Below are 25,304 nucleotides of genomic sequence, written 5' to 3'. Positions count from 1 at the left end.
CTCAGAGTCCTGGTTTTCCTTACACAACAGCTTTTCTCTTTTTAGATTCAAGAGGAATCACCCCTTCTAATAAAGGGGTAAAAATGACTGAATTTCTACACACTGAATTAAGCAACTACCCTCAGGGCAACAGGTGTTACTTCATGAAGGAATTTGCTTTTTCTATCCTTGTAGGGAAGAAGGAAGTATTTAGGTTTTAAGAACTTAATTTGTGGACAACATAGGCAAAGTAATTTTTTGAATGATTTTTGAAAGAATTCACACACTGTCTTTAGTCTGAAATATGAGCTTTATCAGGTATAAAATATTTTCATAACTCATCCATACTCATAATCAGATAAAAATAATTCTTATTTAAAATATACATTTAGCTTCTTACTGAAAGGACTCTTGAATATCTAAATAAACTGCTTTTTTTAAAGATCCCCAAGCACTTGTGCACAGTGAACAGGAGTGGGACAGCCCCAGCAGCTGGGGGCAGGTCCCAGTTCAAGTCCTGATGTCCTCTGTCACATCCAGCAGTGCCAGCTCCCGGATCTCCTCCAGCAGCTGGTACAGGCTGGGCCCCTTGGTCTGGCAGAACTCCAGGGACTCCTCATCCATCACTTCCAGCCTGGCTCCGTCCTGGGCACGCTGGGCCTCCTCTGCAGACTGGCTGACTTCCTTCACCAGGTCAGACTTCACCACGTGGAGGCTCTTGTGGGCAGCCTCGGTGTCCGCAGTGTGGTGCGGTGCGTTCCTGATGATCTCCAGCTTGATGGTTTCAGCGTGGCAGCGGGAACTCTGCACAAGGATTCTCACCTGCAAAGCAATACTGTGTTCAAATTTCTGATGGTGCCATTTCCTTTCCTCTCCTCAGATGAGATACTCACTGTGATGTGATCGAAAAGGCTCAAGGTCATCGAGTCTCCAGCAGCTGTAGTGGAGGTGATTTTATGCTGAGAGCGATGGAGGGATCCAGGCTTCCACTGGCAGCTCCCAGCCCCTTGGCAGGAGATGACCAAGCCCTCTTTGTTTTTCATGTAGGCTGCACCTTTGATTCCATACCTACAGAAGAGCAGAGAGAAGCTGTTCTAACCATTTTCAGGTCTCTTAGCTTTGAATCCCGCAGGCTGGCTGGGATTGTAGAAAAGCAACAGGAAGGGGCAGGCACGGCAGGCTGATAATCCTGCCTCAGGAACAGGATAGGTGGTGTTAAAGAAACCCAGACATGAAAACAGCATGGAGACAGTGACTGAAATGTTTTGAGAGCAGCGAAGCAGAAGTGAAATAGTCAGTGATCCATTATCTTAGTGCTGGGTGGGGCCTGGAATGGATCAGTGATGGGAGAAGAGCAGCTTTACAGGTTTTTCCAGCCAGACGGTGAGGAGACAGTTCTCCATTTTAAAAGAAGCTCCTTAAGAGCTTCTTTTAGAGCAGCAGCGTGTTTGCCCTGGGTTCTCTGTAAGGCACCAGCCTCTTCTGGCTGGGGAGGCTCTTAAGCCAGCCCCGTGGAATGCTGGAGATGCCAGGTGTGAAGTGAGCTGTGCCAGGCCGTGCCCTCCCGGCACTCCAGCAGCAGCAGGTGTCCCTCCCAGCCCCGGGCTCACCGTGGCACGAAGACCAGCACACCGTTGGTGCGGATGGAGTAGATGACCCCGTCGGCCACGCAGCGCTCGTCGCTCTCGGCGCTCCTGTCTCGGAAGTACATGCACTGGAAGAGCTCTGTGGACTGCTTCTGAGCACGCTGGGCTGCCTGTGAGCACCCCACACACACACACGGACAAAAACCTACGTAAATATTCCAACAAGCATCCCTGCCTTTGACTTCCACAGCTGCTTTTGCCCATTATTTAATCTCTTACCTGTCCCCAAGAAAAATTACATCTAAAACAAAATCCTACGTGCAGTGCAAATGAAGTATGAACACTTTTACTACCACTCTCAGAAGAAAACTGATATTTAGAAAAACCTCAAAGCACTACAAATAAAAGTAAAGTGATGCTCTTAATTCACAAAAGCCACAGTCAGGAGTGGTACCCCATTCCCTAGGGCACCATGGAGACTCCCAGAAGGACACCCTTACCCGGTTCCTGTTATTGATGTGTCGGCACAATTCCTCCAGGTCCTTGTTGCTGATGATGTTATCCTTCACATCCCCCGTGGTTCCCCTCAGGGTCGCTGCCATCAGCAGCCTGTGCACAACGATGTCAGCGTATCTCCTGATGGGAGAAGTGAAGTGAGTGTACTTCTCCAGGGCCAGCCCTGCCAAGAGAGAGGAACACAGATGAGCAGTCAAAGCCTCCCCCAACAGTTCAGAAATCACAGAACGGCAGGAAAGTGGCCAGATACCATAGTGATGAAACTGCTCCTCGGGACAAGAGCCAGTTGAGAAGTAGAGGGCGTTGGACATGGCGTGGGTGGCCATGGAGCGCAGCAGTTTGTTCACAATGGGGTCCGAGGGGTCGTTTGCTCTGTCCAGGGACTCGGCCAAAGCCTTGTTAGACCTGGCAAAAAGGTGTTAATTCCAAAGAAAATGACACCAGCCCTGGTTATAATGGCTCACAGTTAACAACAGCATAAAACCCACACAGATGTTAATAGTTATTAATAAAAAAAATGGCAAGCAGAGTGATACTGAAACTCTAAATGCAATTTAGTAACAGCTCTGCTCTAAGAAAATGTTTGGAAAAATCCCAGTTTTCACTCAGTTGTCTGCTGCAACTGATGCCCTTTACCATGGCCTTCTCATCTTATCTTGCCCAAGTAATTATGAATTATTTTGAGTCATTTAAAATGACTACATTGCACAGAATTCACCGAATTTAAATCAGTACTCTCTTACACAGGAAATACAGTGCAAACAAGGCCACTGCAGAGCTTGACCACCGCACAGTGACTGAACAAATGTTTTGTCTGGGTATGTCTAAAATTAATCAGCCACTGCCATTTGGATTACACCCAGCAGAATGCAGGCAGCTTCTCCTGGTCAGAACATCATCAGAGAGGTTCTGATAGAACTCCTTCTAAGAACTGCTATGCAGTGTCCCTTAACATTGATACTCAGAGCTGGAATTGTTTAACAATACCATGGCCAAACAGTTAATTGCTTAACATCAACTACAGAACTTTAGTAATAAAAGCTACCGTGTGTCTATTGAGAAGCCTTTGGCACTGGCACACTCCCGAAGCTCAGTGAAGAATTCCTGGCGTGGTGGAGGGTGCTGCCGCAGCAGAGCTTGGTGGGGGAAATCCTCGGAAATCCTTTTCGCCACCCAGTGGTTGGCCAGGATCATGCATTCCGCCACCGTCTCGTGCACTTCCAGCGGCTGCTTGGGGATGAGGTCATGGATGTTCCGTTTGTCATCCAGCTGCACTCGGATCTCGATCCCCTCCAGCTCCAGCGCGCCGCAGCGGTCCCGCTTGGCCCGGACGTGTCGCGCTATGTCGGTGAGCTTGGATATGGCCCAAACCAGCTCAGCCAGCTTCTGCTGCCTCGCTCCTTCATCCAGGCCTTTCAGCTCCAGGATGTCCCCCACGACACTGGTGTCCCCATCCAACAGTCCCTGGGCTGTCTCATACTCCAGCTTGTAGGCAGAGCGGATCAGGGTTCTGGTGTACTGAACCCTCAGCGTCTCGAACGATTCCTTCTCCAGCTCCCACAAGACGCTCACGGCGTATCTTAAAGACAACACCACAGAGTTCTGGAACAGTTCTGGTAGACCTAAACTCCCATTGCAAGCACATTCAACTCTTAGAAATTTATAGATTTAATTCTGGTTGTGGAAGCATCATTTTTTTTTCTTCATGAAACCAGTGCTCAGCAACTACACCACTGAATAATGCACTTGCCTTTCAGTCTCATGCATCACAACTGAAATGAGCTACACAGCAGTATCTTCAATTCATCTGCTGAAGCACAGTACCCCTAAGGTATAAGGTCTCCTTTATGTTAGAGCAGAGCTACACTGTGATAGTTATTTTTATCCATTTTTATTTCATTAGTTAGATGCATCCACAATGAACATCTCTGTACCCTGAATGTCCTCATGCCAGCCTTGCATATCCTCATGCCAGCAGCCAACTGAGCCTGTAAATTGATATAAAAAGGTCTACAAAATTCACCCTAACTGTGGTAGAAGTGAAAGGTAACTTTTAATGTACACAGTTCTCCAGTAATAATGCAAAATGACTTGTGGAAGTGTCCCTGCTGAGAACATCTCCCAAGCCCTACCTGTCCACGCCGCTGAGGAGGGAGCACAGGTCAGCGCTGAGCACGGAGGGCAGCATGTCATAGCGCCGGTCTGCCAGGTAATACGTGGTAGCCCTGGAACAAAACACAGCTGCTGCTCTGCCCACCCACAAACACTGCTCTACAGCCCGATTGGAAAAGGTTATTCCCACAGAACGCTCACAGGTGCAATACCAAAGTCAAATTATTTAAATAGCTATTTGGACAGTACAGCCCTGATTTTGCCTTCCTTGGTATTTCAGCTGTCATTAAGGGCAGAACCAGGGCTGGACAAAATTTGCTCACTGAAGAGGTGACTTAATCAAACATCTCTGCTGCCTCCACATTATACTTCTTTGAATCTACAAAGAATACAGTTCATGAAGTGATTCAGCAGTTTAAGTTCAAGACACCGGCAATAAAAGAAAAAAGAGAATGAAATATTTGCACATTAAAAGACAAGATTGAATATTAAAACATAAGCCTGACAAATACCTCTGGAATTAATTCCATTTTGTGGGTGTTCATCTCCCTTGGAATGCAAACAAGTGGTTTTTAAAGGTACTTTAAGTCACAGATGTTAAATTTGACTATGAAGCAAAGAAGAGTGATCAGGGAAAATAAACTTGGATAGCTTTCTGGAAAATGTGTCCAAATAAAAGCAGAATGTCATTAGTTACCTAATAGTTGAATTAGCTTTAGTAAGACATGAAAGGTGAAAGCATGTTTCTTCCTTCCAAAGTTTCCTTAGGGTAGCATCACAAACTTCTGAGCTCCATAAATTTTCTAATTTCCAGAAAATAACTGACCTTGCTCTGGCCTCAACATCAGTGTAGGAATTTGCTGCCACGAAGTGAGTCACATCTGCAATGTGCACCCCCAGCTCGAGGTTCCCGTTGGGCAGAGTCCTGACAGAGAGAGCATCATCCACATCCTCGCAGCCCTTGGGGTCAATGCTGAATATCAGGTGGGTATCTCTCAGGTCAAGGCGTTTTTTCACCTCCTCTGGACTCACTTTCCATGGATTCTTTGGAGAACTCACTGGCATTTCACTCATCTACAGAAATATTGTTGATGAACACAGATTTATGTATTTTCTACAAAAAGATGCCAACAATTAGGTTGAATTAGTTTTTCAAATTCTTCTTTTGTTTCATTTTACAAGTCCATTACGTATACTTTACAGAAAGGGTGGAAAACATTAAAAAGAATTCTATGTGTCTTAGCAACCAATGTTATTACTGTGGTGATACTGCAGCTCTGGCAAATATAACCACTACATATTGGTTTTTTAGTCTTTTTCTTTCTATTAATTGTAGGTATAATCAAAATAGTTCTCTATGAAAGCTGGTTCCTCTCCCAGTTGAAAACAAAGTATTTAATACAATGATTTCAGTAGTATGAGGCCTTTAGGATCAGTAGCATAACCACATACTAAAGGCAGAAAAATCTTAAAAGTCTACCTCAAATTTGAATTAAGACTTTGTAATCTTCTCCTCACAGCAAAAGGATTATCTTAAAATCACTACTGACTTGAAAATCCATACTATCAATAGAACCACTGATCCAAGAGATTCCAGAAAAATGAAGTAAAATAATAATAAATGTTCATCTTTTAAAATGGGCTTTTCAAAAAGCCACTGGCAACAAAGATGTCAAGCTGTAAGAGAGTCCCTCTCTTTGAGAAACAAGACCCTGGAAATGAACAGAAAAGAGTGGATCTGATCACAGAGACGAACCTGGATTTCTGAGAAAGGGGCAGCACAAATGCTGTTCTCCACCAGAATAGCTGCAATCTCCCCCTCGAGGTCCCCAATCCTGCCCAGCACTCTCACAAAGTGCCCGTTCGGGTACAGGGAAGTCGACTCCCAGGAATCGATGCGCACCACAACTCTGTACTCCTGCAGGGAGACAGCTCTGTCAGAGCAGCTCTGTGCTCCTGAGAAGCACAACTTACACCCCCAACACAACCTTACATTTAGCAGAAAAAACCCAAAGCAAGTGGTATGTCAGTGCTCAGGGCAGCTGGACTGTGGCCCAAATTCAGACCTCAAGCTTTGTTACCTGACAGGAGTTGAACACAATCCTTCAAGGCAGAAATGGAACCCTCCCAGATTCTGTTTTACCGTGGTTTTGTCAAGGAAAACATCATTAGAGCCTGTAACGCCCACCCAGCTTTGTAGGAACAGAGAACACTTCAGTTAAATTACCTGTAATGCCTCAGCCTGCTGAGTGCTGATCCGGATTTTGGGAATTCGGTAATCCCAAGGTGTTACAAGGACTTTCTGAGCATTTCTGCCCTGGGACTGGCTCTCTTCTTTAGAGGGAAAGTGACCACATAATCCCTCCAGTTCTTCTGGATGATTCCAACTACTTTACCTTTAAATCAGGAACATTGTGCATTAAAGAATTAAACAGAACCAAGAAAGCAAATATGTGGGAATGCAGGAGATTCACTGCTTTGTAAAATCAACTGATGCGTCCCCAAATCTGTTACAACTGCCAACAACATATGGTGTGCAGACAATACAGTGTGTCATAAACTACTGTTGGCACAGGCAGATTTTAATGAGCTTTTATTTATGTGGAGACTAACTCATTGTATAGATTTCAACTGATACACAATATAAATTATTCAGAGATTCCTATTGCTGCTGAAATGTGGCCAATTCTAGTAATACAGAGAATTTTTAGTAGCAAAGAGCAAAACAAAACATGATTTCCCTACAAAAAGAAAATTAACCTCTTGAAACTTTTAGCTCTGACCTCAACAAACTTTTAAGATGCAGCTACAGCTGCAGAGTAATCATTTCAAACAAGACTCTAAGTTCCCATGGTACCCAGGCATGTCACATGGGGATGCTTTTTCACCTAACATTTTTTTTTCCCCATTATTTATCAGCAGGGAATTCAAAGGATGCTTCTCCTTACCTGTGGGCATAGGGTCACCCGTGGTGTCTGCAGGTGCTTTGTCCTCGGTCTCATTTTCACAGAGGGCAACAGTCCTTCCCTTCCATTCATGCACAGGCAGCAACTCAACCACAACCACATCCCCGTGGATTGCACGATTCCGAGCCTTGGTCCCATAAATAAGGATGTCACTTTGAAGTTCTGTATTTAAAATAAAAGGAAACAGAACTGGAATCTTCTAAAAAAAATCAAATCCCTCCATTCTTGGCAGCATTCTGCTGAAATAACAGAAAATGACTTTTCCAAAATTATTTCTTCCAACAAGGACTACTGGCAAGAAATTAATACTAAAAGGAAATGAAAAGATTTTCCTCTTTTTTTTAAGGATCTTTTAAGGAATTCTGTAAGTGAACTTTTGGATAAAAAGCAGCATAGGCTGGGATAAGTTCATTGTTCTCAGGCAGCAGCTATAAAAACAGCACAGTTAAATTGTGAAAGCCACTGCCACAGGATTCTGGGGAGGATTCAGAATAAAACAAGCTTTTAAAAAATAATGAGTATATTGAGCACTGGTTTGACTGCAGGGTCTGTCACAGGAACATTTGAAAGCAGTTATTAGTGAGAGCTGGGCCAGTGTGTCTGTGCAAGGGCAATGGACTGTTCCTTCAAAGGTGCTGATTAGTAACTCGTGCCAGAGAGACAATCCTGGATCACTTTGGATCAGCTTGATCCAAAAGGCAATTTTCCAACTATGTTCACAAAGACCAGCTTCCTAACCTTGCCAACAGCTATGCAAACTCTTATTGCAGTCAAAGGAGTGGCCACCTGAGGCTAGAGCAAAGCACAGGGACAATTTGCAGCAGCACTTCCCTTCAGAGAGGTGCAGGCAAACAGGACAAGAGGCCAGAATGTGGCCAAAGGGGGTGAGAAAGAGGAAGGAGTTCTCCTCACAGGTTCCACCCTCTGGTTAATCCTTCAGCCTCCTTTCTGCCCATGGGAACCACAGGCACTGCAGTGTCTCAGCCCTCAGCTGGTTTGGTAAGTGAACTCCTCTCACCTGTGTCTTTGCTGCCAGCCCCCTGAAGCCGAACAAAAGCTTCCAGCTGTGCTCGGTGCTTGTTGACATTCAGTGCACCCTGGAAGAGACCAACAAACCAACCAACGGGTGAAACACCCTAAAAATAGACAACTTTAAAGGATAACATTTTGGGGGTTACAGTTATTTTTGCATTATTAGTTTTTTATTGATCCGTAGGTTATTTTGAACACAGCTGTTCTCTCTAAAGGGGGGAATGCAGGGTGTGGGACTTAAGTGTTCACTTCTGGCAAAGTAAATTCTTTTAAATGCTGAATTTATTTGTAAGATGGTAAATGACATTTAACTCCAAGCACAGGCAGTGCAAGATTACTTTTGCTGTCTGCCTTAGCAGAGAATCTGGCATTATTTCAACAAGAAAGAAAAGCTTCAGTCTTTCTGTTCATATTTTATTCCTGCCTCTGCTAAAGTTGCCAAGAAAGGAAAAAAATCACTGCCTCTAATTCTTTAAATTATTTCTAAAGGAAGGACACTTGTCTACCAACAATCCATATTAAGGCCCTGAACAGCCATAAACTGTAAATTAATTTCATTGACTGGGAGATCTCTGTGCAAATGAAGTTAGAACTGCTACCTTTGTGCAGCACTATTTATATTTAAGAACAAGGTCTTGCTGCTTCAAATCACACCTGGTCTCTCAATTTACAGGTACATCACATATCAAGTTGAAGAAAAAACATAGCAAATTTCAAATCCTCAATAGCCAAATCTTACTTTAACTCTTCCAAGACAAAAAAAAAAATAAAAATACACATGTCACAATACAGCGTAGGGGAAATATTTTGAGAATCCTAAGAATTCTAATCCCTTCCAACCTCTTGTTTTTTGTTTTCTTTCCCTCTTCCCACCACAGCCATATTTCTTTCTCTAATCACTCTATTTCAGGCAGCTCAAGGGATCAAGCACAAGACTGCATTGCTCTGTGTATGTTCTCTATGTAACAAATACCTGCAGGTATCTTCCAGACTTGATGCCAGCCTCCAGTACTTCCACAGGTAAGTGCTCAGGATATTCTTTTCCATGGTTCTCTTGGCTTTCACTCTCCCGCTCACGCCGAGCTTGGACTATGGAGTCAAAGAGCTCATGGGCAGCCTTCAGGTCAGGCCAGAAGTTATCCAAGTAATTCTGTAGGCACAAATAGAAGTAATCAGAAATGTACTCTGAGATCTCTGTTCTTTTAATAATGCATTTGGAAAGCCCATAGTGGACAGGATCTGTCTCACACTGTACCCAAATAACACAATGGTAATGATGAGTCTGCTCTAAGCCCCACAGATCTGTCCCAGGTTCAGCCTAATCCACTGCTAAATACAACAAAGGTCAATCAGTTTGGTGCAGCTTTTACTCAACATCCTTTCACAGCTGAACATGAACATCCCATGCCCAGATCCCACTGAGTACCAGTGGTATCAGAGATGGACACCAAAATGAAGAATGATCTTCTCAGACATCACTGCACCCTCAGCAGTCCAGGTAAGAACATTGTTAATGGGTATTTACAGTTGCTTATGGACTGCTTGCATTCCAGATTTAGGCAGCTGCCTGAGGGAACTGATCACTGCTCATCAATGGCAAATTCCTTAAAAGCAAGGAAAAGGTCTCCTGAGAAAGATGACCTCTATCCTCACAGCTGCCTTTTATCTTTCCAGCTCTCTGCTTTTTTCTGAGATTCCCACAAGTGACATATTTGCTTGCTTTGATAAATGGAGATATGAGCTACCTCACAGTTTTATTGAATGTAAACTCTGGCATGATTTGCAATATACTTTAATGTACTTCCTTCATCATTTTGATGCAGCATAAAGGAAACCTTTTATTTTTCTGGCATGTTACCTTGAAGGAAATCACAAAGACTCCTTCTGTTTCATTTCCGTACTGCCTGATAGCATCTTCATCTTCTGTTACCATAACAACTGGCATCTGACCCAGGCAGTGATTGTGATACCAGGCTGCTGCATTGTAAATATTCCTAGAAAAGCAAAGTTTGAAATAAGACTTCTGGCACAGCTCATTTGCTACTTGCAAGATTTTGCTGGCTTTGTATAAACGAGATTTTGATTTAACACTCAGACTTTTGAGAGACATACACTAAGCTACAGAAATGTTTTTCTGCAAAAATGTTCCTGTACCATTCTTAAGCCCCACAAGAAGAGAGGAGAATAGAATGTTTCCTCCTCAGTACATCCACTTGTGCCCTGGCTGCAACACACATGAAGTTCCTCTGGGTGACTGTAAAAAGCAGGCTGGAGATGCAAAGACTCTGATGCTACGGTGTGACTTTCAACTGATCCAGCTTTTTCTTTAGCATTATTGCATTTAGTTTAATTATATTTTGTCTATTTCCCTAGGAAAACAATGCTGATACTTGTATAATCATAAAGCATAATGCAGACTTGCAGTGCCTGTGAACTGTTGCAGAGCTCAGCAGAGCAGGAGCACGAACTCTCACATTCCTAAAATCACAATGCTGTGCAATGTGACACTGCAGAGGCTCAAACAAACCTGGTCTGCCACTTCTCCATGGATTCTCCCTTCTCCCTGGGCAGGTAGCAGTGCTGGTGGAATTCATTAGCAAACACAGTACAGTCGTGACGGGGATCCTTCAACAGATTCCGTAACTTGTTGTACTGCCTGCGATGAGAAAAGTTAAATATATTCTTGTGTCTGCTTTTGATAATGCTATTTTAACTCACTGTGAAAATACAGCTGAAAAACTCCAGGGAAATTACTGTCATGCACAGAGAAATGCACTCATTAAAGTACACCACTGATGATAAATCCTAAACCATCACCTGCAAGCAAACTTTATTAAGTTCCCTCATGAACACTTCTGATTTTAAACATACTTGTTTTCTACTGAGCCCCACAAAACACCCTAAATGTTCAGGAACTTGTTTTATTTGTCACTTTTGGGGCAAGTGCTATTACTTTAAAAGCCTTCATGCTTTAGAAATATGGGAAGGCCCTGAGAGCAAATTTTACTCTGAAATGCTATGGCAATGCCCAGGTTAATGTCTGGTGAGATAAGTATACCATACAATATTCATTGCTCCCCAAAGACAAATGCTCAGGCATCAATAGAGCAAACCTAAACCTGTCCATAATCTAGCTGTGGGCACATAATAGATCATTACTGCAAAGTCTAATGAATTCCTGCCACCAGCCATTTGATTAGTTAATAATGCTGCAGGTTTCATATTGCTCCTATCAAGTGAAAACTATGCCAGGCATTGATATCCATGGATCACAAAGGATCCCAGTCCTTCCCCCTTCTGTAAAACTACATTGAGATGCTTGAAAGGCCTAAAAATTATACATTTTATAAATCAGTATTTTTACTTCAATCTAAATAAAAAATAAGTTCTTATGGGATAAATACCTGCGTCCCTTCTGATGTTGCACAGCCTGACAAGCTGTTTGCATGAAAATAATTCCTTTCAGCTCTGGAAACTCCAGAATCTCCAGGTACTCCTGAACAACCTTGCAGTCAGGGACAACATAGTGTGTGACATCATCTGACAGCAATTTTCCATCTAGAAGATAATTCAGAGTTACAAGGTTCAAACTTTCAGTTGAAATAACGGTTTCTTGAAAATATTTCCTGATATAAGAAAATCCGAGTTGTGTCTCCTCAAATGGGAACATTTCCTTTTCTGATGAACAAAATTACAGCTATTATGGTTTAATTCTGTGGTCCATAAATTTGTGACAAAACCCTTTTGCATCCACTGATGCCAAAATTTAGTGCAAATTCTATCCAGAGGAGTGAAAAAGATCCACTTTCATTATGAAAAGGCTATCACTTAAAAGAGTGAAGGTTACAGTTCTTTCTCTGCTTCCATATGAAAAAGGGACTATACATTTGGCACAGAAAATCTTTTCATGGAATTTCTAAAGGCTGTAGAATTATGAGCAGTCCCTTTACCCTGCTCTCACAGCCCTCTCTGTTCAAACACACAATTTACAGCAGGCTCTTTACATAAAAGAGCACAGGAAAGGGTGCATGTAGAGAAAACCACTGCTACTGCAAAGAAAAGATGTTTTTAAACCTAAACTATCAACCATCAGTGTTAATTTTCTTTATACAGACTCTAGCCCTTAGGAATATGCCATCAAAATATCAGACACAACACATCACAGATGACATCTTAAAAAGTACCTCAAAATTCAAGAGTTTAATTGCTTTTGGTATTTCAAAGATTACCCAAAAGCTTTCAGATGGGAGGGGATCTCCACTGTATTTTTTCTTAAAACCTATTTACAATTTATTATAAACACTGAACTCACCACAGTGCAGACAAATTATACAGAATACAGCATATAGATATTGACAAGTCAGGTTATTTTTATTATTCCTTAGAAGCTGACACAGAAGGGACAATCTCTGAGCTGTGACCACAAGAAGTGTGAATCCAGCCAGCACAGTTGTGCACGCAGAAACTTGGCCTCACCTCGCACCGAAGGCTGATAATGGATGATGGCAGCAGATATACAAGAAAGCTAATATTTATTAATAATTCAGAAGAGCATTAGAAGTGAAGTGTCACTGGAAGATTTGGGAGCTGTGCCCATAGGAAGCTATCCTTGCCTAACCCATCCATCTGGAGCAGAATGACTCCCAGGCAGGCACTGCTCACCCTTACCAGCACCTGCTGATGGGATTTTTGCAGGCAGTCTCTCACAGGGCATGGAATAGATTTGCTCAGCACACTGTGTAGAGTCAGGAAGGAAAACAAATATTTCCCTCACATCTGGGTTACCTTGAATAATCGCATAGGGACATATTCTGACAGTCACCTGTAGAACAATTTACATTTAAGTACAAAAGAGGGGGAGTTAGGCACAGCAGGAAAGGTTAGTTTTTTTCTGATATGTGCCTTTAATTTATCCTTGAGGAATTCACAACCAAATGCAGTATTTTAGGGAGCAGTAACTATCACTAGTCCTATACAGCAGTAATACACTATAATAATCTAAGTAATACACCTTCTGTCCTCAATTGCAACCTAAATCAAAAGTGAAAACATCTATGCCAATCATAGCTCCAAAGAAAAAAAAAAAGTGTCACAATTCTCAACCTTTTCTTTCAGGCAAGGCATTTGGTCGATTTCAACAGGTTAGATATTATGTTTGTTATTTACCAGTCATTTTCCTGCATCAAATAAATTGTGCTATTGAACAACAACAACAACCCCAACTGAAATATCAACCACAGCTCTGGTGATGATCTACGATGCACATAGCAGCACCACAGTACGTAAAAACAACAACAAATGCAGACATCAGAGCCTGGCAGCCTTCCCGTGTCTGAAATGCCCTGATATAACACAGGCAATTACATTTAATTACTGAACAGAAATAGCTGCTGATGCAGAATTACAATGGCTTCATGAAAATGGCTTGGCCCCATTGTAATACTTAACAGGTATGTATAGAATTTAACTCATGCTATAAACCACCACTCTGCAGAAATTAATTCATTTTAAAGGATCTTTTAAAACAAGAGAAGTGTAAAAATTGAACAATCCTTTAGCCTTTTATCACTGCCAGTAAACTGTTCACAGTTAAACCCTCTAACAATCAACTCCTCGATTTCTTCCACTCTTAACGCCTCGTTGATTTCTCAGGATCTCGCTTTAAAGGAAAACCATTGGTACAGCCGTGATCTGTTCAGCACCATCCGGACACCCAAGGATGGGGATCACCCCTTCCCCTTCAGGGATAACCCTTGCCCGAAGATCATTCTCTGTCCTCAGGGGTTCCCCAGCTCAGGGATCACTCCTCACCCAGGGATCACCCCAGTTCAGGGACTGCCCCAGCTCAGGGGTCAGCTCTGCCCAGGGATCCCCCCAGCCCAGGGATCACTTTGTCCCCAGCTCTGCCCCCCGCACCCGCGGCCCCGGAGGACACCGCCCACCACCCCAGCGCGGCCCGCGGGCGATCCCGGCTCTGTCGGTGCTCGCCCCCGGCTCCCCCCAGACCCCTCACGGCGGAGCCTCACCGCGGGCGCAGGCGGCGCGGCACTGGGCGCTGCGGCACAGGGCGCTGCGGCACGGCACGTCGGGGCGCAGGTAGTGCTCCCGCACCACCCGCACGGCGCGGCCCTGCTGCCCCCGCAGCTGCAGCACCTTCTCCGTGCGGAGCATCGGGGCGGCGGGGACCCACCGGCAATGGCGGAGACCGGTGGGGACCGGCGGCCCCGAGGCCGCGACTGCCGGGGCGCCTGCGCGGGGCGGGGCGGGGCGCGGGGTCACAGCGCGGGGATCGGCTTCAACCGAGGGGCGGGAAGAGAGCGGGTGGGGCGGGCTGAGGGAACCAAGGCGGCCTGAGGGAACCGAGCGGAGGGACGAGTGGGAGCGAACTGAGGGAGCTAGAGCTAGAGCTAGAGCTAGAGCTGAGGGACAGCGGAAACGAGCTGAGGGAGCCGGGCGGGATCGAGCTGTCGAACTGAGGGAACGGGGGCGGTCTGAGGGACGGGCGAGATCGAGCTGAGGGACTGGAGCCGGCGCTGAGGGACTGGAGCTGGCGCTGAGGGACAGACGGGACAAGCTGAGGGACAGCGGGGACGAGCTGAGGGAACCAGGGCGGCCCTGAGGGGCGGGCGGGAGCGGGCTGAGGGGGAGCCCGACCCGTGCAAGCCCTGAGGGAGCCCAGGCTTGTGTGGCTGGGCGAGCACCGAGGGCCGATTCCCTTCAAGTGAGGGATGCAGTTGTGTGAACCTCCATAGTCTTTCACGGCATCTTCCAGGAGAAATTACAGGTTCGTTTCCCACCCCGATTTTGTGTGATCACATGCCAGAGCACTCTGGGAGGTGGGGATCAGGGCAAGGGTGTGTAAGGAAAGCAGGCAAGCCCTAATGACAACTTATTTCATAGTAATCACCACTATTGTCCTTCACATTTACAGAGCAGAAGATAAAGGCATTGACAGATGAAGTCTAGTCCAAGATGAACCAGAAAAGCAGTGGAAGGTCAGGAGCCCAAAGCAGTGTCTCTGGGTCTGAGTCCGTGCTCTGTGTCTGTAATGCTGCCAGTGTGGCATTTTGGGGATGATTGTTTTGACTCTTAGAAAAGCATTCATACTTTCTCAAATGATAATTGCCTACACCATAACTTTACTTAATACATAAATACATGGTGGAGCATAAATACATGGTGAGAGCTGTGTAGTGTTTGTCCTTAGGAGGGAAAAAACCACTGGGAAAGAGCCAAGGCAGTATGTCACTGTATGTTCCTGTTTATTCTACTTCTTATTTTTCACATGTTTTATAAAATGTGTATCTCCAATGACTAATACTTCTAAGTAACCAATTTGTGCCAGTAAATGGAAGCACCATCTGTAAGAAGCTGATTTGCAGAAGCCAAGTTCTCAAACATCTGAGGAGGAGGAGGTGTTATAACTTAGTGAGAGACGACCAAAGTGTAGACTTGGGTTTGGGAGTCAGGATGATTTCAGATGTATTATGTAAGCAGGATGTGAGAGGAAAAGGGAAATGGAGAGCAAAATGATGGAGCTCTTGTTCAGCAAGAGCAAAGATGAAGTAACCCATGCTGATAGAAAGGGTAAGAAAAACTCAGCATTTGGTAAAAAAAGACATTTAGTTGAGTTTGAAATGCAGCAGATGCTGATTGCTGACACAGTGAGGAACACAGACCAGAGTGCTTACTCAGTGACATTCAATGACTGTAATAAAACAAAGGTTAATTAAATAGAAGTAGCTGAGATCACTGCTCCCATTTGTGCAGTTTCACAGAGGAAAATGGAAGACCTTTGGGCCAAGTTCATGCCCTGGGATACAGCTGAGTAGCTGCACGTGTATTTATAACATCCTCGTCTGAACAGTTTTATCATTCTTGAGTTTCTCCACTTCCTTCCTCTCATAGAAGAAACCTCAAATGGTTGCAAAAGGCCAAGCTGGAGTCACTAGAGCCAGAGAGACCTCTTGACACTTTATCTGACAGCTGAATTTGTCCCTGTGAGATCAGAGATGAACTTTCCTGCTCTGGTATTTCATGCTGATCTGGTAATTATCTTCACACAGGGCAAGAAGTTTGTGCAGGAAAAGCCAAAACTAGCAAGATAACATGTGCATGTCGAATTGTTTAAAAATAAAAGTTGCAAAAATGTTGGTGTATCAATATTGGAAGATCTTACCACATGTTGAAGAATAAAGATGAAGTGCAGTCTGCTTGCAGAACTATGGGACATACATTGCTTCATACAGCTTAACTTCATAAAGTACTTTGTAAAGAAAAAAACTATGGTAGAATACATTGCTCCCTTTGTGCAATGCCCCTGTGGATAACACCAGCCAGTGCTGGAGAAGCTTTTATTTTCACATGGGCAATAGAAGCCTTTAAGCTGTGCCTGCCTGGGATGGGAAGCGGGAGCCTTTGGGAGCTCTGCCTGCCTGCAGAAGCCTGTCACGAGGTGCAGGACACATCTCAGAGCGCTGCCTTTTAACACAAGTGTTTGGGCCAACAAGTCTGAGGTCACTGGGGAATACCAGCAATTGGCTCAAGTTTCCCAAGCCTGACTCATCTGACAAATGCCACAAACAAGAGGCAGAAGATAAACCTGGATCCACACAGTCATGGAATCAATAGAAATTGTATCTTTCCATTTGAAAAAGGCCTTTTTATATTTTTTTTTCCTCCGAGTACCCTGTGACTGAGGTAGAGGATGCAAGATTTGATTATCTTATAGCATATTTTTGAAGTGGGTTGTCCCATTCTTAAAGCAATTGTGGATCACTTGGCAATTCAGCACCTCCTTCTAACTCATCCTAAACTTGATAAATGTTCTTTTCTCTTGGAGATTCCTTCGCTGGCTCAGTCAAAGCCAAGTATTGTAAAAATTGCACCCCCATCTAGAAAGGTCTTGGATTAATATACCATTCTTTGCACTCATAAAAAAGAAATATATCAGATGATCTTAACAATGTCTGTTTTATGTAATCCCGTGTCCACTGGCATTAGTTATGTCACCCTCCTTTAATTATTTTTGTCAGATCTCACGTTAATTACTCTGTTATTTTGCTTAGGATTGCACTTTGACTGATGATTATCTCATTTATCCTTTAAAATCATTTATACAGCGTTACAAAGAGAATGCTAATATTCTTCTCAGTTTAGCGAAAAGAAAACGATTTTTCATTCGTGCATTTTTGGGCTTCCGAATATTCTCCGTGGATTTCCGTTCGTCCAAGCCCCCGTTAGTCCTTGGCATTCGCAGTGCCGGACACTCCCGCTGGGGGACGCTCTGTAATCGAGTTTGGGCTGAAATCGGAACTTTCCCTTCCCTGCCCGTGTCTGATGGGCTAAAATTCCACCTTTCAGCTTCCCTGAACAAACTGCTTGGAGTTGTTTATAGCATAAAGAGACAATTTTCTCCACAAAATAAACTAGAAAGGGATGCTGCTCTATAATAAAATAATAAAAAAAAAGCTTGCAGATCTCTTCAAGCATGTCAAGAATATGAAACTACACAATGTTTACAATTATTGGAAGCATAAAAGCAATTTATCACAATACCTGATATTTACTATAGCATGCATTTGATCTTCTTTCCCCCACCCTTTTCTTCCATGGATGCAGTTCAAAAGTTTACAGCACAGGAATGCAAAGCTGTGTACTCTTGTGTTTCACTTATTTTCTGTACATTGGCTTACTTTATCCAAGGCTTTCCCTCTGTATTTACTGATGAGAGATCCTGAGTATTATTTAAAGGGAAAAAAGCCCTTATGCTGGGATGATTAGAGTGTTTGTTTCAGGGAGCTTTAGGTTGTTAGCAGCTGAGAATACCTTGGTGTAGTCCAGAATTTCTGCTTTCATAAAATATGCTTATATTTGCTATGCTAGAAATTATGACAACAATTTAGATCAAAGGAGAAGGCCACCGTATCAATCATTTGTCATCAAAATGCGTTTGATTCGGTGGGATCCTTGCACTGAGATGATGCTCAGGGTTGTCTCAGCCCCCAGAGCAGCTCCTGCAGGGTTCAGAGGATAATGTGGTCAGAGATGGAAAGACCCAACAGGTCAGATTTTCCACCCACGTCCAGACTGGGAGTGCTCCCTCTGGTACATCTCGCTCAAGCCTGGGGTCAGTGCTGCACAATATCACACTCTAAGGTTTATTTATTTATATACCCCAGTAAATAGAAAACAGAATAGCAAGGGTGACTTTTTACCCCCCTGCTTTCAAAATAACAAGAAGTTTCTAGGTGAAGCTGATTAATTCCCTCTTGGGCTCCTATCAGCAGAAATTAAATGGGGTTGACTCATGGGGAACTCTGCAGTTGTGATTTGCTCCACAAATGAGATATAAGAGGTTTTCCTTGAGAGCTCAATGATGTATAAAAGGAAACTAAAGGAAAATGTATTACACTGCATTTCTGGGCTGCAGCTGTGCATCTTAGGTGCCTTAAATTCTTCTTACTAAAAGCCCTTGAGCAAAGATTTTATGCCCATAACTGCTCTATCCTCTGGCAAATCATATTGCCTGGCAGGGCTGGGTAAAGCACAGGTTACTCTTAAAAAAAATAAATTACAGAGGAAAGAATACAAGATTTCAAGATTTTTTTTTTCATAATTATTGTCAAGAACTTAGTCTCAGTCAGCAAGTAGTTCAGGAAACCCTAATTGTACATAATAATCCTTTAACCTGTGCTGCCCTGTTCTGTACATAGTGATATTATTTGGGTTTCCTTGATGTCCCTTTGTGATAACTGACCAACAGTGAATATTTCTAATTGAATGTAAAAGTCATAAAATGACATATGTACTGCTAACCACTTATTGTGCAATTGGAGGTTTTCATTTGGCAAATGTTCAAGCTTAAAATGTGTTTTTCATGATTACTCCCCTTATTAAAGCTCATTTGCTATTCATGGAAAGTGAGCACAAAAGAGATGTGAACAGTCAAAGAAATTCATTTAAAAATTCAAATGAATATCCAAGGGAAATGGATTTCAGTGTTTGCCCAACTCTGCTGGGACACTCAGCTGCTGAACATCCTTAATGGGTGCCTTTGTCATTGTCCTCAAGGCTTCCATCACAAATGCTGCATGGCTCCTTACGACTTCATATTGCAGTCATTATGCAAAATTCATTCTTGATATGGTTAAAGTGGTTCATTAGAGGGAGGCAAGGTGAGAGTGTGTTCACCACCTGCCTGCTGCTTTTACAAATGAGGCAAGAAATAATTTGTTGTGATACTGACGACCGAGTTTAGTGTGGAGTCAAGGGAACTCAGGTCTTTGGCCCTTGCAAAGAGCTGAGACCTCCAATGGCCTTGCTCATCCTGGCCTCAGGGATTCCAGTTATCCCTCTCTGTGTCTTAGTGATGGGGAGGATCTGATCATCAACTGTGGGAACACAAAACAGTAACTGATGTTTATTTGCTACCTAGGCTGAGCTCCTGCAAGCTAAATTACACCTTTATTCTTCACTTGCTTTCCTGGCAGCGGGCCCTGCATGCAAGGCTCCTTCCTCTCCACTGCTTTCACCCACAAGTCCAATTGAAGTAAGTCAGTGGCCAAGAAATATCCTCTAGGTCCCAAACTTGACAGAACCACCAAAGTGCTGCTTGTTACCACCTCACTAAATGGTGTAGTTCCTTATTATGCTGAAAATACAAAGTGATGTGAGCAACCACATAGCTTCTAGGGATAGATAACTGAAAAAACATCTTGCATCATTCAGCCTGAGACTTTGGAGATGCATTTACTCCTGCAAGCCGAGGTCAAAGGCTGGTGCTTTTCAGAAAGGTCTTGCTTCTTAGCCAAATTTTTAACTGCTTCAATTAAAGAAGATCAAATTTTTTGCCTGGGGTCATATGGCAGCTCAGTGGCTCAGCCAGGGTTTGAGCCAAAGATCCATTCTCTTGGTTCATCACCCTTGAATGCAAATAGGAAATTTAATTCTGCTTTATGAAGATATTAGGCGGATTTTATACATTTTATATTTCTGGATTGTATACAGTATATATTTCTGAAAGAGACTGAGCTGCCATTATAATGAGGAAATTGTCTAATGGGTAATAAAATTTAACAAAAACAAGATACAAATCATGTTTTCAGAGGAAGAAATTGGACCTTGAACGAGTAGTTTGTGGCAGCTGATAAGATGTGGAATTTCTGAGGATGTGAAGGACATTAGCATGCCAATCAAATACCAAAATGCTCATTTAACTTAGTGAGAGACTGCCTGATTTTTTTACACTGATGCTTATTTTAGGTAATTTCTACTCTTTCCCCAGTTGCCCCTTGCAGAATGCAGTGTATGGAGGGAGTGCACAGCACCAGTTGTGAGCAGGTGTCCCCCTCGTTGGATGGGCTGGTGCAGCTGCAGGTAAGGGAGAGGTTTTCTGCTGTGCACCAGGAAAGCCAAAGAGCAGCCCCAGCTGTGGGACAGAACTGTCCTGGGCTTACAGTCAGGTGCCAGAATGCTCTTGCAGATATGGCAGCCCATACCTTCAGAAGCATGGAAGAAGAGGAGGGGCAGTCTCAGATTATTTCTGTCTAATATTTTTGCTTAAAATTGAGTTCACCATGTTATTTTCCAGCTTATCTCACTACCCTTCTTTTTTTTCTTTTTTTTTTTTTCCCTTCTAGAATGGCCCATCCTTTCAAGTTTCATATTTGGAATTTAATATCTCCCGTTGATGATTTCTGTTCCTTATCTTCTCTTGATCCATTTCTGCTTCTCTTTTAGATTCTGTCTCCTTCGGTCTCCAACTAATGTCTCCCCATATGTCAGATTAAAAAAAAAAAAAAATTTACAAGATGCTGGGCTGTGAAAGGAACTAGGGAATGTTTATGTGGTTGCAGCAGGCTGACCATTAAAGTGACTTTATTTCTACAGCATTTCAGATGCTGGGCTTGACAGTTTCATTTCCGAAACTATTTATACTCACAAAAATCCATAACAGCATTTCCATTATTTCCTTATATGATTTTTTTTGCCTATATTTTATCAAGTCATCTTCTTCTATTCAGGCCTGATTTCAGACAATAGGAATACAAAGTGGAAAAATCCTTTCTAAAAGAGACTGTAGCTTTTTATCTATTAAAGCATCTTTCTGTATCCCAACACATTTTTATCTCAGCCTGCTTTTCAGCTTCTCCTGTTGATTTGATCCAATGGAATGACATGCAGGGGAGACTTAGATGAAAGTTACACCTGAAAAGGGTGTGTGCTCAGAGCTGAGGAACCTTACTGAAGCTGCCTTCCTCATTATCCAGCAAAGTCCTCTTGCAGCTCTGGATCCTGATTGCAGACCATGCTACATTAAAGCAAAGGCCAGCTACAGCTGTTGCCTCCCACTGAAAACACAGAAGGAGTAGGTATTTTACTAAGCTGTCACCACTGGGCATCACAACAGAATGGGATGGATAAAAATGATGGATTTTATATTCTTGCTTTTCTAAATATCATGCTGTCCAAGCATTTATATATGTGATGTTCTATTTTTTCATCATTGCAAGGAAAAAACCAACCAAACCATATCTTGCGGTTTTGAAAAGGAACTACAGCTAGCATTAAATATTCTTGAGCAACATCAGTGTATTAAATTCTGGCACAGTTTGCATAAAGATAATGTGTGGCCATTTGTAAGAACATGTGAAATAAACAGGTTAAGAGTAGTCAGGTGTAACTTGTTCCTTGCCACAGTAGTACAATCAGTGATTCCCAGGCTTTCTCATCTGGCAAATCCTTGCCAGCCCTCAAGACTCCTGCACAGACCCCCAGACCCCCTCAATGTCAGTGGCTGTTGCAAACAGAATAAAGACAACCCTTTTTATGATTTCACAAATAAAGTTTGGAAACCACCAGACATAATGATGGCTTTGGTTCCTGCAGCTCTACACTCCTGTGGCTCTGGACTGTTGCTGTGACTCCAGGGAATGGTGGGGTAAGCTTGGGGTGGACTATGATGATAACAGCACTGAGCTACTGAGCACAGCCCCTTTTGCTCGCCTTGGAGGATGCTGGCCCAGGAAGGTCAGCAGGTTGTTTGCTTCCTGCTGAGCTAATTGGCAGGGTGACAGCCACTGCTGCCAAACACATGCATTTGTTTAATCTCTGCTGGTTGGGGATATAAACCAGCAGCAGACAAAAGAGGCCTTCTTTAAAAGAGCTGATTTAGAGCTGGGTGAAGATGGGTTCTCCCCTTAAACCCCAGTGTCAGCAGTAGCTGCTCTGGATATGCACAAAGAACACACACCCAAGCTCCCTTTGGATCCTTTTTCCCCTGGCAGTTCAGTAGGAGGAGAGGGGAACTATTGATCTTGGTATAATATGAAAAGTTACCAGGATCAGGTAGATTTGGCATCTGTAGGTTTGTATTTAAAAGCTGACGCCACTCATAAGTGCAAGTTTGAATGGATTGTAGGAGAGACAAGGAGCTTCCTGAGCTGATTTAAGATGCGCCAAGCTGCTGTAAAAAGGACATGTGCAAGGCCCAAGGGAGCCAGTGCAAAGAATCTTGTTAATGTTTATGGGCTTTTGATCAAGTCCTAAAGACAGACTCAAGAGCTGAGATGTTTTGACTTTGAAACAAAGGCCCTGGTGCAATTATATAATTTCTATTATTCTCTTTACACTGGTGTGTGTTATTCATCATTCTGATCAGAACACGCTTTGTATCTCTGTCCTATTTCTGGTTTGATGATTGTGATAAACCTGGTAACCTTTTGCAGGCTGTGAAGTTGTACACTTTCTTCAGATCCTCTGTTAGGCTTGTGAAAGTGCTTTTTAAATTTTAAAGGACAAAATTTGTGTTTGTTTTTGCCAATTAGGGATTACCAGGGGCTAATCTTATTCTAAAACTATAGGAATGATTGTGATAAACTTAGTGACCCTTTTTAGCCTGAAAGCTGTACACTCCTTCATTTAGATTGTCAAAGTGCTTATTAAGTTTTAAAGGGAAAAATTTATGAGGTTTTTTTTATTTCACCAGTTTGAGATTATTAGGGCCTAGTGGTGTTCTAAAAATACAACTTCTAGTACAGCTTCATCTTTGCCTCTCAGAAATTTGCATCCTCTCCATTTGTATGGAAGGTACCTGTTGCTGCCATCTCCTTTTAACAGAGGGCTATCTCTTTGGTATCCTCAGGATTTGCAGGTTTTAATTAGAATGGATTTATGTTGATTAGAGTTGATGGGATTGAAATGCCATGTAGTTATTAATTTCCTAGTTTTAATTTTGCTACTTAGTCATACGTTACCAAAAATATCTTGGAAATGTGTTTTTTTCCCTTGTAAAGTGGCAAACCAGAGAAATAAATGCATCTCTGCAGGCTGTCATTTTGAGTACAACTCCTGCTAGATCCTGACTTAGAATTCTGTGAATGACTATGGAGCTGGATGAAAATAAAAAGAAATACCTGCAGCCAAGTTTTCTTAGATTTTCTTTGAAAACAGGAATGAACTTCCAGGAATTTCTGCTAGGATTTGCTTGGTTTCTTTTTTATATGTAAACGTCAATGAACATAATTCCTTGATGTTCCAAAATTTAAAAATGGCCATTTTAATGTTCATCTCTGTAGCACATGCAAAACAAACAGTTTCTGGGTAGAAGTCAATATTGTTGAGCACATGGAACACTGTTTCCATGTTTGCAGGGAGGAAAGTGAGGCATAAAATCATGTGTGGTCCAGTCCAGGGGTCATTTCAATCAGTCTAAGGTGCACCCTCAGATCTCACTGCTGCAGGATAAGTGTTGTGCTGCTGGACTGGCTTTGCAGGCTGCTCATCTCTGCAGTGATGAATAAAAGCAGTAACAAAATTTCCAGGGCAGATAAAAATTCAAATGATCCTCTTTCCTAAGGTCTCATGCTGAGCCCATTGCAGATGAAGGGAGGAGACCACAGCACTGAGATACACAAGTGGCAGAATTTTGGACTGGGAATGAGGACTCTGGCTTTTGCAGAGAAGGGGTTGAGTGCAGAGAATGTTTATATTCAGTGCTAGCATTCAACTAGTTCCTAAAACTTCAGGGTAAAAATTTCTGCAGAAATCGATCCTAAAGATAAATTCACAGCTTCTTTCAGCTTCTCTTCTTTCTGTAATCAAACCCATTCCTCACTGAGTACAAGAGCAGTGAACTCAAAATTTCTTCTGATAAAAGCAGAGCTGAGCAGCATCGTTCCACAATGTGTCCAAATAATGCCAATTGCTGTAACACTACATTTCCTGCAGATTTAAGTTCTCTCCTTAATATTCCATCTATCTGGAGACAGCTGTTTGAAGAAAACAGCTAAGCTTGATCATAAATTTGCCCCAGCATATTTAGAAGTATTTGTAAGTAAGATCTGAATGAATCTATCCTATGGACTTCTTCCAGAATACCAAGCACCAACTTTGGTCTGCTTCAGTCCATATTTTAACTCTATTTCTGGTTTGCTATCACTTGGAAGTTTGGTCAGCTTTCTTCAAATGGGAATTTTCTGGGGGAGAGCAGCATTTGTGTTCCATTGTGAAGGAGCAGAACTTTGGGAAACCTCATTGCAGCAATTGGTGTAGGCAGATTGAGAGAATCAGGATTCTTCTTTAGCTCCTGGACCTATGCCCCTTTTTTGGTCTGTGCTTGCTCAGGGCTGTTCCAGCCGTTGTGTTTAGGTGGAGGTGAAAGAGAAATTCAAAGAGAATACAAACTCAGGAGATGGAGAATATTCAAATAATTGACTCAATCACAAATGCAGCTGATAATGTTCAACCTGTGAATGCCTGGTTGGTGTTGGAAAGTTGGGAATTGGTTGGGTTTCTCCCACAGCCTTGATTCCACCTCAGGCAGTACTAGGAGGGATGTCCTGCAGACACACAGGGACATGGCAGGTAAATTGTCCTTTCAGAACCAAAAGGTGAAGGTGTGCTTGGAAGCTATTGGTTTCTTGCTTCAGTTGCAGGGTGAATTTTCTGGATAAAAGAAAAAAATCTCATCTTGCAGTCATCCACACAGGAATTTGCACTGAGAAGCCAACATTTGCAGTCTGACCTAGATGACATTGCTGTTAATTATGTATTATAAATGCTGCTTTTCCTATTTTTTCATTGGGAGGGGCCTCTTGGCTTCTCAGTTCAT

General features: G+C 42.9%; 1 protein-coding gene and 1 long non-coding RNA gene across 2 annotated transcripts; one reads left to right on the top strand and one right to left on the bottom strand.

The window, feature by feature from the left end:
- Positions 1 to 270: 270 nt before the first annotated feature.
- On the bottom strand, positions 271 to 14,414 carry DIS3L (DIS3 like exosome 3'-5' exoribonuclease). The gene is given in 18 exon segments (XM_036389490.1): positions 271 to 801; positions 873 to 1,047; positions 1,590 to 1,735; positions 2,066 to 2,244; positions 2,332 to 2,486; positions 3,127 to 3,660; positions 4,214 to 4,306; positions 5,020 to 5,267; positions 5,950 to 6,111; positions 6,421 to 6,533; positions 6,536 to 6,589; positions 7,142 to 7,321; positions 8,178 to 8,256; positions 9,165 to 9,341; positions 10,050 to 10,185; positions 10,719 to 10,847; positions 11,596 to 11,749; positions 14,218 to 14,414. Coding segments are annotated over 18 exon segments (3,171 nt in total). The 5' UTR covers positions 14,363 to 14,414; the 3' UTR covers positions 271 to 489.
- LOC118690646 (uncharacterized) lies at positions 14,357 to 21,091 on the top strand. The gene is made up of 5 exons (XR_004980881.1): positions 14,357 to 14,399; positions 15,123 to 15,186; positions 19,629 to 19,742; positions 20,478 to 20,569; positions 20,833 to 21,091. It is a non-coding gene; the product is annotated as an uncharacterized LOC118690646 (long non-coding RNA).
- The last annotated feature ends 4,213 nt before the right edge of the window (positions 21,092 to 25,304 follow it).

The sequence above is a fragment of the Molothrus ater genome, chromosome 13 (genome assembly GCF_012460135.2).
Source record: "Molothrus ater isolate BHLD 08-10-18 breed brown headed cowbird chromosome 13, BPBGC_Mater_1.1, whole genome shotgun sequence".
In the NCBI taxonomy this organism is placed as follows: Eukaryota; Metazoa; Chordata; class Aves; order Passeriformes; family Icteridae; genus Molothrus; species Molothrus ater.
The sequence above is the reverse complement of the archived record's forward strand: the minus strand, read 5'-3'. Positions and strand labels throughout refer to the sequence as shown.